The sequence below is a fragment of the Larus michahellis genome, chromosome 2 (assembly GCF_964199755.1).
Source record: "Larus michahellis chromosome 2, bLarMic1.1, whole genome shotgun sequence".
Taxonomy (NCBI): Eukaryota; Metazoa; Chordata; class Aves; order Charadriiformes; family Laridae; genus Larus; species Larus michahellis.
This window is the reverse complement of record NC_133897.1, coordinates 7,958,299-7,970,451: the sequence shown is the minus strand read 5'-3', so window position 1 is coordinate 7,970,451 and position 12,153 is coordinate 7,958,299. Positions and strand designations below refer to the sequence as shown.

The following is a 12,153-nucleotide window of genomic DNA, read 5'->3' as shown; positions in this document are numbered from 1 at the left end:
CCTTTCAGAAATGTGGAGAATAATCCCAAATGGAAATACTTTAAGCTTATAAATATCTCTGGCTCCAAATCTGAAAGTTTCATGATGTCACTGTTCTTGCCAGTTTTTTCTAGGCGTTTGTCTCTTTGGAATTCTCCGCTGTTTTAAGATCCTGTTCTGCCATAAAAGCTGGTCAGGGAATAGGTAATAGCTGTAGCGAGAGTGATCTAATATATCAAAGACAATGAAATTTCACAGTTGGTGGGTTCAGTGTTTCGATTTATTTTGTAACTGCATTAGGCTTTGAGGCAGGACATGTTTCCTTTTCAGAAAGACACCAGAAGGTGCTTTATGTTTTTCACACCTTTTATCATTTTAAGTTATAGGGCAACTGAAATTACAGGATTTTAAGAGATGCTGGATCATTTTTTTTGAAAAATTATGTATTGGGATCAGGGGGGAAAAAAAACAACCAGAACACCACAAAAGCCCTAGGATAGAATTGTTTGCTTCCAGTTAGTAACGTGGGAAAGAGTTAGGGCGTCCATTAATTATTTGAGATTTTCTTCACATGCACTAGTTTGCTTATTAAACGGGGGAAAAAAGATTCTTTTCTTAAAAGATAATCACCTCTGAGGCTTCCAGTTTTTCATCAGTCTGTGTCAGCCTGATCTTTAAGACTTAAAAGAGGAGGAAAAATGAAATCTGAAATGTATAATCTGATCTTCCAATATATGTAGAATTTGCAATATTCAACTGGTGATTTTTAACTTTAAACCATGTGGCTAATATGATTAGTTAAATCAATGTTTTAAGCCATGCCTGTATATACAGCTGGCTAAGTTGATAGATTTCTTTCATTATAGTAGAGTTCTGAATTCATTTTGAGATTCTTGATGGGAGAAACCTCGGAATGGTGTGATGGTATAGAAATAACTTTGTATTGCTCTAGTTATTGTGTGTAGGGTGACTTCGGTTTGCAGAGGCTTTTTATGTTCTCCTAATGTCCTTCATTAGGAATTAGTTAAATGGGTTAACTAAAACTGCTTGTATCTTCGTGATCATCTCAAACCTCTTGTCACGTTCAGTGTAATTCAATCGAAAGACTTGACGAATCACAGTATATTCTAGCCAAAAATTAATTTCATTTTATTGCTTGGTCCAGTGTTTTCATTTTAAAGGTCTGTCTGTCTGGACACAAAATCAATACCAGGATGTGCCAACACTATCCAAATGTCACTATGGTCTCACCTACAAATAAAGCTTTTGCTGGTCAGGACAAAATCATCTTGCATGGTCCTGTTCTTAAAATGAAAGTTGAGAATGTCAGCTTTCAAACTCTTAATCTTCTTACTTTTAGTGATGATGATGGGTTTTCATTTATATTATTTTTATAGCACTTATTAAAATACATAAACACACACAAAAAAATTGTTGTCAAGTGGCAGTGCCAGCACAGTCCAGGAGAGGGAGTGTGAGCCCACAAATACGAAAGGTGAAGAAAACCTTTAATTTGCTCTCTGCTTAGATCTCCACTAAGATCTACTCCATGAGTGGTGTTCAGGGCAGTTGGTGTTCTCCCTTATCCTATGAAAAACAAACAACAAAAACCTGTATATTCCTAAAATATATTTTGTATGTTCTAAAATCTGTAGAACTTCATCTTTACATTTTCTGTTCATGGCAAAAGCAGGATGAGTCACATCACGCCAAATATCAGCTAGCAAAGTAAGAGATTTTCATTGGCCCAATGCATATCACAAAACAGTTTTATCACTTAACCCACTCTGTCATATGGTGTTTAACATAATTGCATGCTCGACTGTTCCCAAAAGATGAAGAGCATCTGCTTTGCTTAATATATGACTTAGAACAGACTCAATTTACACCAGAAATGTGTATCTACTTGATGCCAAAGAGGACTTTATTACCAAGTACTGAGATGTGTTATGTGCCTTGGGGCTTTTCTTTTCTTTTTTTTTTCCCCTCAGAATCTTGCTGCTGAAAAAACATATAATAACCTAGATATCACGGTGACGCAAGCCCTACAGCACCGTTCTCAGTATTTTGAAGGTGTTGTAAAGTGTAGTATGCTGGAAACACTGGAGACCATTGTGGATAGAATAGTGAAGGCTGAGGTGAGTTTGATTTTTGTTTTTTCCTTTCACTGTGAGTGAAAAGTTGTATTAACAAACAAAGAAATAATACAAATTTGTCCTTTCTGAAGTTAAGTTGGTTACTTAGTTGAAAGTATTTTTTTTAATTACATGTGTTAGCTATCAGTTTGCTTTATAGACTTATATAGATGCTTATAGGGATGTGCAAAATAGTGTACAGTATATCTGTAATAATACTCGGTTATTTGCATTTGTTTTATGACATCAACTGAACTGAATGCAAAGATTTTTTTGAAAGAATCGTGTTTCTTCCAAGCCTGCCATAAGTTTTGCAGACAAGTAATTCTTTAAACTCCAGCTTATAGCTGGGTTGATTGGCCTATCGTTCAGGATGTGTAATGGGTACAATTTAATGCACATGGAGCTCTGCACTGCTCTCGTACAAATACTGTGAAACAGGGGCAGAAAATAAACTCTTGTGAATAAGGCTTCACCACCTGCTTTTATAAATGATTTATCTGTGAGCTTTCCATTCTTTTGGTGCCATTTATCTTGTTTGTTAGTACCAGGAACTTCCTTATACACGGATGTGAATGAGTATGTAGGTCGCCCTCCCCTGTTAGCCTCTCTGCAGAAGAAAATCAGTATTACCAGTATCAGTTGTCTCTGAGGTGCAATCAGCTCCATTTAGATGCTCTAACTTCTTCAGTTACAAGATTTTAATTTTCTCATCTTTAGGGCTGTAACTGTACATATACTTGATATAAGTAAAACTACCACTTTGTTAATATCCCCTTAGAACTTCCATTAGGCAATTTTTACTTGTAACTTTCTGCATCTGCTTGAGCTTCTTCCTGAAATGGAATAATTTTAGCATTGCTGATATACACATTTCAAATTTGAATAATTTTACTACTATCTTAAGAAGCTTTAGACACTCGTGTTTTAAGAACAACTCCTACCCTTTGGTTCAGTCTAAACATAGTGAGATTGTATGTAAAAATGAGTCAGTCAAAACTACAGGCTATTTATAGCTGCCAGCCGAGTGCTTGATCTTCCTGGAAATGAAACAATTGAATTGTCCATTTTTCTTGAATGCATTACATTGAGAGAAGAATAACATGATTAAACGTGTGTATATACAAAAACTAACAACCCCATCTAAAATACCACTGATGTAGTTTCATCAAAAAGAAAATGCAACATTTTTTTCTCTCTCTTCCCCCCCCTCTTTTTCTTTCTTCCCTGTGTCAGGTAGGTGTGACTGTTCAAGTAATTCAGAGCTCCTCTTTTCTTGTATCTGACTAGCGACGAAGTGGTTGACCTCAGCCATATTAACACATCTTAAATCAAGACTGATGCGGCTTTTTTGCTGTCACCTCTGTGAGAAGATGAGAAAAATTCTTCTCGCTTTTTTCACCGTTATATCTGATTATTTGAACTTAAAATAGTGAAGAGAGCATTCACTTGGGTAAAAAGTAAACACATAGCAGGCTCTCAACTTTTGACAAACACCCTTTTTAGGATCGCTTACTCACGAGCTTGTTCAGCTGCGATGTTCAGGTAATACAACTCTGTACCCACTTGCAGTGGAGTCTGGTGCCAGGAGAGACGGGAGGACGCTCTCCTGGTTCCACCATTGGTCTTTCGCTGCTGGAGCCTGCTCGGGCCGATCAGCCTCGGCATATAGGAGCACCCACACTTAGCACAAAGGTTTTGTAGTATATAAATGTTTCCTAGCATAGATATGTAATGATAAAATCATTATTTACAAATACAATCTTACTGTTGATAAATCTTTCTTCCAAGTTGTGTTCTTATGTTTAACGACTCTACAGTGAGTTTGCACAAAGTTGAATCGTTTTTTTTTCTTTTTTCTGTCTTCACGCAAAATGAGGATTTTAAAACCAGTCTGGCACTCGTTTCAATTGTATAACCCTATGAGAAAAGTTAGGCTAAAACCAACTCGAACATCTCAAGATACCACAAGTTTTAGTGCCTCTCTCTGTTGAGAAAGTGTTTTTCAGAAGGAAGCTTTGTTTTATACTGCATCTTATTTTTTGAGATCGCAGGCTGAGTTGGGCAGAGCCTGTAAGTTGGGGAAAAGTGTTTGATTGTTTGATGTGAGTGCCGCCTTTTGAGAGCAGAAGTATTTTAAAGACCTAGATCTTGGCTTAGCTGTCACTTCAAATCTGATTTTGTTGCCCTGTCAGATAGCTGTTTGCTTTTTAAACGTGCGCTGGTTTTCATTTAGGTAGGGTAGGTGTGTTTGTACTGCTGTGTGGGACTGGTATTACTAACGCTTTGAACCATTCTTTTTTTCTTCTACGTGTCTTCATACTGCATTACTTTAAGATGTTTTTGGTTTTCTGTGCTTTAGTTATTACTTTAAATCCGGCAAATATCTCAAAATGTTTTCCCTGCTTGCAGGTTCATCGTTTGGTGGTAGTGAATGAAGCAGATAGCATTGTGGGTATCATCTCCCTTTCTGACATTCTACAAGCTTTGGTACTCACACCAGCAGGTACGGATGGTGCCTTCGGAGCTTTGCCATAAGTCTTTTGGTAGTGTGTACACCCTGCTGGTTTTCATTTATTTCACAAAGACGAACTTTAGATTTTTCAACTTTTGTAACTGTTTGGTCATAGTTCTTAAATACACTTTTAATTTCTCTTTGGGAAAAAGCTGACAAAGGATTAACTGTCAGTTTTGGTTGGCACAACTGTGTCAGAGACGTCACCCCACACCACCAGATTTATTCCAGTATAAATCTCTAGTGTATTACTAAACACGATCCAGTTCCTTTTAACAAGAGTGTCCAACAATAGGTTTATTTCTGCTGGTTTGGGGGGGGTGGGGGTTGGGTTGGTTTTCTTGGGTTTTTTATGTTTTGCCCAAGTTACTAACCTGATTTATGTTCTTAATTGTAACTTCACTTTGACCACATAAATGACTTAATTGTCACAACAACTACAGCAAAGTCCTCTCTTCTGGCTTTGTGAGGAAGACACAAAATGTCTCAAGGATAACAATTTTGCCTCAAAAAAAAAAACAAACAAAAAAAAAACCAAAACAACAACAACAAAAAAAAAAAAACAACCAAAAAAACCCAACAACAGACTAAGCAAACAGAGCTGAATAAATCCTGTCCTTCAAAAAAGAAATTGTAAATGTGAGCTTAACTGGGATCTCTTACTTACACTGATAGATGACATAGAATCATAGAACAGTTCGGGTTGGAAGGGACCTTAATGATCACCCAGTCCCACCCCCCTGCCCTGGGCAGGGACACCTCCCACTAGACCAGGCTGCTCAAAGCCCCATCCAGCCTGGCTTTGAACACCTCCAGGGATGGGGCATCCACAACCTCCCTGGGCAACATGTGCCAGTGTCTCACCACCCTCACAGTAAAGAATTTCTTCCTGATACCCAATCTAAATCTCCCCTCCTTCAGTTTGAAACTGTTACCCCTTGTTCTGTCGCAACACTCCCTGATAAAGAGCCCCTCCCCATCTCTCCTGTAGCCCCCTTCAGGTACTGGAAGGCTGTTATAAGATCTCCCCGGAGCTTTCTCTTCTCCAGGCTGAACAACCCCAGCTCTCTCAGCCTGTCCTCATAGCACAGGTGCTCCAGCCCTCTCATCATCTTCATGGCCCTAGTGACATGATAATGTAGAAGTCTTTATCCTCTGTAGATTTAAAAAAAAAAGTTAATGTAGCTTTTTAAACTAGTAAGATTTCTCCTCTGAGTAGAAGTAATCAGTGGTACTGCTGGAAGTATTATGTCAGTGCATCTAGTTCCTTTTTAATGACCTGGAAGAGCAAGTAACTCAGCTTTCTGTGAAAGGTGCGGATGAGGATGAGGAATCAGCCAAAAGGCCTTGGTCAAACGGGCCCATTGCCCAGAAAGAGAACAGAGGGGTGTGTGTCCCCCCTAAGAGGGAGATGTCAGGACAGACAGACGGTGTCTCTCCAGGCAGAGGAGGTCATTTCCCTCATGACTGGAGGGTCGAAGGATACAAGGAGGGTAGGTCTTACTATTAATGGAGCAAAGTTTAGACAGAATAGATGAATCCGGATACTGACAAACCAAGAGCTTTGTTATACTGGAATTACACGGATGCTTAAGTTACAACTCCGCGAGCTGATATAACAGTGCTCTGTGATTAGAAAGGGCATTTCCTGCTCCCATACTCTGGGCCACGTGATTGTGGCGGTTAGCGTGTGGCAGCACCCTGACTCAGGAGATCCCTCCGAGCTGCTTTAACTCATGGATCTAACAGGGAACTGAACCAGCAAAAAAGCTGCGGAGTTTTGTCAGTTTGGCACACAAAACTGGCTCGCTGAAGAGTCTAGTACTGAGTACAGGAGGTAGAGCAACAAAGGGGGCAGGAGTATGCCACTGGAAGAGAGGAGGTGAGGCAATGCTTTTTTTAGGAGCAGTGAGGTGTTAGATGGCAGTTCCGCAGGCAACTGTCCCATTTTAGATTGGGATTTGTCTCATGAAATGAGGGTGTCTGCAATGTAGATCTAGTCTGTAAAGTCCGGAGTGCAATTTATCTTTTGAAGTGGATGCGTAAGAACGACCAGATAAATCATACCCTAAAAGTGTCCACTTCTCCTCACAGACTGGAAAGGAAAATGTATTGACTGGCAGGAATTAAGCCCAGCCTGTGCTGGGGACGGAAAAAAGTACCAGTTGTGATGTGTGAAAAGCAGATGTATTTAATGACTCTTTCAGTGTTTGATTATACGTTACAAATAGTAACTCCAGGTTGCTGGCAAGAGATTCTTGCTGTCTGGAGTTGGATGCTGAAGCCAAACTCACCATAGGGTTCAGTCGTTGCCCAGCATGTGGCTCGTCTGAGTACTTGGAGAAGAGGCAAGATGCTCTGCAGTCCTGCTGAACAGGTCTCTCGGATCCCTGCTGTGAGCAAATCCTGCCTCTGAGCCAGGAAAAATGGGCCCATCACACACTGAATTCTAATACCGTTTGTTCTCAAGCAGGACTTCATTTTTTGAGACTATTACAATGATTACGCTTGGCCTCTAAGCCGATGGACGGGTTTGGGATGTGGCTTTTTGGTTGGGGCTTTTTAAAATAAATGTTTGTGCTGGGGAGAATCTTCAAAGCCACTTCCAGTAACTTCCAGAAGAGTTACTTGGACTACTTTGCCAATGAAATTAGCAGCAGTAATGGTCTGAAGGCCTTCCTCACGCAGTTCACGTTAGCATTTAGCAATCCTGGGGTATCTTCTTTATAAATGGTATCTGGTAGCAAGACTCTGATAACGTGGTCAGACGAAGTCGCTGCATTCGGAAGGAGCCGTGCTTTTCCAGGAGCTGAGTGCCGTGGGCGTAAGGAAATCACGTTTGCTTTCCTCTTCTGTTAACAGGTGCCAAACAAAAGGAGAATGAAAGTGAATGACTGCTGTGAATGTACACGCGTTTGTAGGAGAACTTGAACAAAGTTTCTGGGTCAAGTTTGTCTCAAGAACAGTGACTGCAATAGAAACAGAGCAGGATGGCTGAGAATGTGTATTGGGACTTAGTGATGGATGATGAGTCTATTCCCCCCAGTGATGTCGCAAAAAAAAAAAGCAGCATGACAAAAGCTTATGTTAAAATGTAGGCTTGTATTTCAAAACGTCTTCAAAACATTTGCTGGAAGACTTCACATGATGTCCTTCATTAAAATGCACTGTATTCGGAAACTTTTTCATTTTGTATTTGACAGAAGTCACTGGTCAGCAATGGATATATGTGACATAAGGCAAGTGTATGGCATATTCATATCATAGTGCCTTATGTCAAAATACAGCAATATGTCATCACTGTTGCCCATCACTGTCAAAGGAAGTATTGTGCTAAACGAGACACTGTATTTGAATGTGAAAGTCTTTAAACCTAAAACCAAATCAGTTTCAGTTCTCATTAGATTTGTCATAAAAGCTGTAATTTGAATATCAGTAGACTTCTTTAAAACTTTAATGACAGTTTTGTGTTAAATGTTGCATTCTGAACTGAGATGTAAAACAAGACTGATTTTAAAAACAGCTTTATTTATTTTTACTTTCATGACAATTTTTTACACATCTTTGGTGGATAGCTAAAATTTCACCATATCCATTAATAAACTGTTGATTGTTATACAAACAAGTGGCAGATTTTCTCATTATTTAAAACTTTGCAGTTGCGGTAGCTGTGGCCTGTTGATCAGTCCATATTACTTGAGCTGAAGATTCCAGAAGCACGGATGGGAAGTGCTCCATACTGTAATACACGGGCACCAGGGAGGAAATGAGGTGCCAGAGAACAATATTTTTGTCTGTATTAAAGTGTAAAATGATGTTTGTACGACAGAAATGCAACTTTTTATTGTGTATGATCTGTACAGAAGTGGAGGAGTGAGGAAAGCTGTGGGGTATCTGCTAATGTAAATGTACTGTAAAGTTTGAAGATGAGACTTTTATAATTGTAGATTCTTGTAGATGGAAGAAATTAAACCCTACAACATGAGTTGCTTTTAGCGGTTCTTGCCAAGTTCTTTTGCCTCTATAACTGTACGTGCATTCTGATTGCTGCAGAGCAGGTGGAGACGCATTCTGACTTTAAGGCGGCTTACGCTAATGGGATAACGCAGGCACTACTTCTTACTGTGTTTCCAGCCTGAACACTGTACTCAACTAATGGCAGTAGATGGATCAGGTGTTTTTCCATTTATAAACATTGAAGTAAAAGGCCTAACAGTTTTCTGTTTGCTTATAAAATGTGGGGGGGTTAATAGTAATGAAAAGCCCTTTCTTCAGAACTTCTTCCACTGTCTATAAGAATTTAAATTGCATGAAAATTTTCTTCTTACTGGTGTCCTTCACGTATAAAAATGTTCCTGTAGGACACAATGGAAACTGTTCTCTTAGGCTGTCACTTTCTTACTCTGTGAAAAACATCAAGTCTTCTCCAGCACCGTTTCTGACTAGGTGAATATCGCCTGTTCCCTGCTCTTCCCGATGGTGTTGAACTGAAATGGCTGTTGTGGCCGAACAGCAGCGACCCCGGGGTCTGGTGCCCATTGCTGCCGTCAGAGATGACATCAGCACAGCTCGATTATCTTTGCTGGGGAGATGGAGTGATAGAAGCTAAAAACGGTGCCTCTCCTCCTTTGCGGGGTGTGCAGGGGAGTAATTTGTGGTAGCTGAGAACCTTGTGGTCGGCAGTACTACCTGCAAGCGCCACCCAGGCCCCAGAGGTGCAGCTTGGTGGCAGCCCAGCTGTTGCTGCGGCACCTGCCGGGTGGGCTCCTCTGGGAGGTGGGATGCCAGGGAGCTGCCGAAATGCACGGCTGGACCTCTCCCCGCCTGTCACCCGTCTGCATGAGCGTGTTCTTCAGCCCTGCATTCAGGGTGTTTTTGAGGATGATGAATTGAGCCAATGATACTCTCTCTAATATTTTTTTTTCCTACTTTATTTCTTAGCACAAAGTCTTTTGGCCCTGTTCCAGGCAGACGGCTTCAGGCCTGTCTGCATAGATTAGTATGCAGAAAGCCAGAATGAATGTGCAGTTTTCGAGCAACCCTGCCCAGGCTTCCTATTTTAACATTATTACAAGTGCTGTTGATGTGTTGTGGACGCAGGACTAGCAGAATTATGGAAAGCAGCCTCCTCAGTGATGTAAAATTGTCTTTAGGGAATTTCCATCCTTACCTTCTGGAATTCAGTTCTGAATTTTGGATTAGCGAGAGGTAGAATCGCAGTGTAACTCCATGAGCATGAATAAACAGCAGTGCTACCAAAAAGGCGCTCTGCTTGTACCGGCACAAGCACCGGCGCTGATGCAGTACACAAAACTAAAGAAATCGTGTCATTTTTAATACAGATCACTTCACTACAAAGCTGGAAAAATGCTTGTTCCAGCATAAGGGAGGGACAGGAGTAAGTGAATGAGGGTAGAGCAAGGAGGGGTGACTCGGCAGCAGCGCCGCGTGTAGCAGATTGAAGTGACGGTGCAACTAAAGCTTCGCCCTAGGGCTCTTCACGTGGCTCATGAGAGGCCTCAGCCACAGAAAAGGATGAATAAAATGTCATTAAACTGGAGTTCTTGCACATTGGTTTCCTCTGGACAGGCAGCACCTGCGGGTCTGAGACCATGGCCACGGCTCTAGGGCTCCCTTTCTGTCCTCAGACAGGACGGTGCTGTAGATGGAGGTGGCAGGAAGCTTCCCTGGGGATTCTGCTGAGAGCCTGTTCACCGACACGGACCATCTTCCGTCCTGAGGATGTGACGTGCTGTGGAAATGGATGCTGTTTTAACCGGCAGGACTGTAAAACGTGATGGATTCCTGTGCTTCCCCGTGCATTTCCTTGCCCAGCAAGAGAGGTCTGTCAACAGTGATTATTCTTCTTGGTCTTGGGGGCAAATAAGGTTTGGGTTTTATCTACTCTGGATATTTTTAGCCATTTAGGTGAAAGAAAATGTTTCCTAGTAGACTTCAGCCCTCTAGAGATACTGAACTAACTTAGGAAAATCACACTTGACTGATGAAAATGTTTTCCTGTTTTACTTCTGGAATCCGTTCGGTTATAAGGTCTGAGATCTTGAATCCTCCACAGACAGTATTTGCTGTTTACTAGGAACTGGACTGCAGTTGTTGCGGATCTGAGGCCTATTCATCATCTTTTACTAAGGAATATTATTGTGCTGTGAATTTTGAGTAACACGGAAAGAACCCGCCTCGCTTCCCAAGGCCTGGGCTCTCACCCTCCCCGCAGAGCAGAGGACTCTGACTGCAGCGGTTCCAAGACAGCGCGTTTCCTTTGCGAACGCTCCTTGCCAGCTTTTGAGAGAGCGGGGGGCAAGTTGGAGTCTTTCGGCTCTGGTCCAACCAGGAGAGAAAGCACCCGTGCTTCCTGCTGTCACACAGCAGGCTGTTTCACTGGTCGTACTGAGCTCCCCAGTTAGAAATAACGGGTTTAGTTCAGAAGTTTCTATGAACTTTCACCCCTTCTGCTCCCATATTGAACGCTTATTAGGGGTAATTTCTAGAGGAAAATGTCATTCCAAATAATTTAATACTACCCTTTTACCCACATAATGCATTTATGCAACAAGAATGTTCTGCAGATGCTGCTCTTTTAACTTCGGGTCTTAATTTAAACGTGGTTTTTAAAGTCCCTTTCTGAGTCCCCATGTGTTTTATGACGATTGCAGCCAGACCTGTTCCCACTGCGGTGAATGGGAACAGGAGGTGACCTGTACTCGTACATCAAACCTTCCTTTAGGAAAAAAATTATCTACAGAGCACGTCCCTGCCAGCTGTGTACCAGCACCTGCGTGGCAGGAGCCTGGGATGTCAATAGCCCCTGTGAGCTGAATTAGTTCCTTAATTTGTTCCTTCTACTAACATTTTGCCAGTGTTTCTAACTGAATATGGGAAAATACGGTCGTTGCGAGAATGCAGGAGGGAGTAGGAACAAGTGCAAGGCTGAACTGGATGTACTTTGTAACCTCTGTGGGCAGCAGAGGCTGTGCCGTCCACGTGGAAGCGCGCGCAAGGCAAACACCGGACACGCTGCAGGAAAGTCCTGGGCACGGCCCTGATTTGCCCCAGGACAGAGGAGGTGATTGTATCGGCAACGGCTGTTACAGGAGCAGAATGTACAAGCCGGAGCGGTTCTGCCTTTGGACTCAGTAGCAGTGTGTTCGTGGGTTTGCAGGTACTGCGTTACCATTAAAATACTTGACTGTTACGTTTACTGCATTAAATTCGTCACTGGTTTTCCTCCAGCACCGCAAAGCAGACAGAGGCAATGAAAGAAAGTCATGTCCCCTTTCCCCCGCCCCCCTCCGCCTCTGCTCCCCATCTCCCTGATCCCCATCCTCTGCTGGGGCTTGCAGTTCTCCCTTTTGGAATTTTCTCTTTTTCAGAACCCAGGCCACACCTACTGTGTTGCATTCGTTGATCATGTCTGCTGTTAACTCATTTACAATAAAATTAATGTAATTTATCATCTGAGCTGATACAAAGGCTACATTTGATTTGAAGGAGTATCTGGAGAAG

The 12,153-nt window shown here is 41.8% G+C and overlaps 1 protein-coding gene across 14 annotated transcripts in view; it reads left to right on the top strand.

Annotated features, from left to right (window-relative positions):
• PRKAG2 (protein kinase AMP-activated non-catalytic subunit gamma 2) overlaps positions 1–8,619 on the top strand; it is a 236,415-nt gene extending 227,796 nt beyond the window's left edge. For all 14 annotated transcript variants that reach the window (XM_074574045.1, XM_074574048.1, XM_074574050.1 and 11 more), the window contains 3 exons: positions 1,971–2,117; positions 4,527–4,620; positions 7,492–8,619. In XM_074574045.1, the coding sequence (XP_074430146.1) occupies positions 1,971–2,117; positions 4,527–4,620; positions 7,492–7,523 (273 nt within the window). In that variant the 3' untranslated portion in view covers positions 7,524–8,619. The remainder of the gene's footprint in view (positions 1–1,970; positions 2,118–4,526; positions 4,621–7,491) is intronic.
• The last annotated feature ends 3,534 nt before the right edge of the window (positions 8,620–12,153 follow it).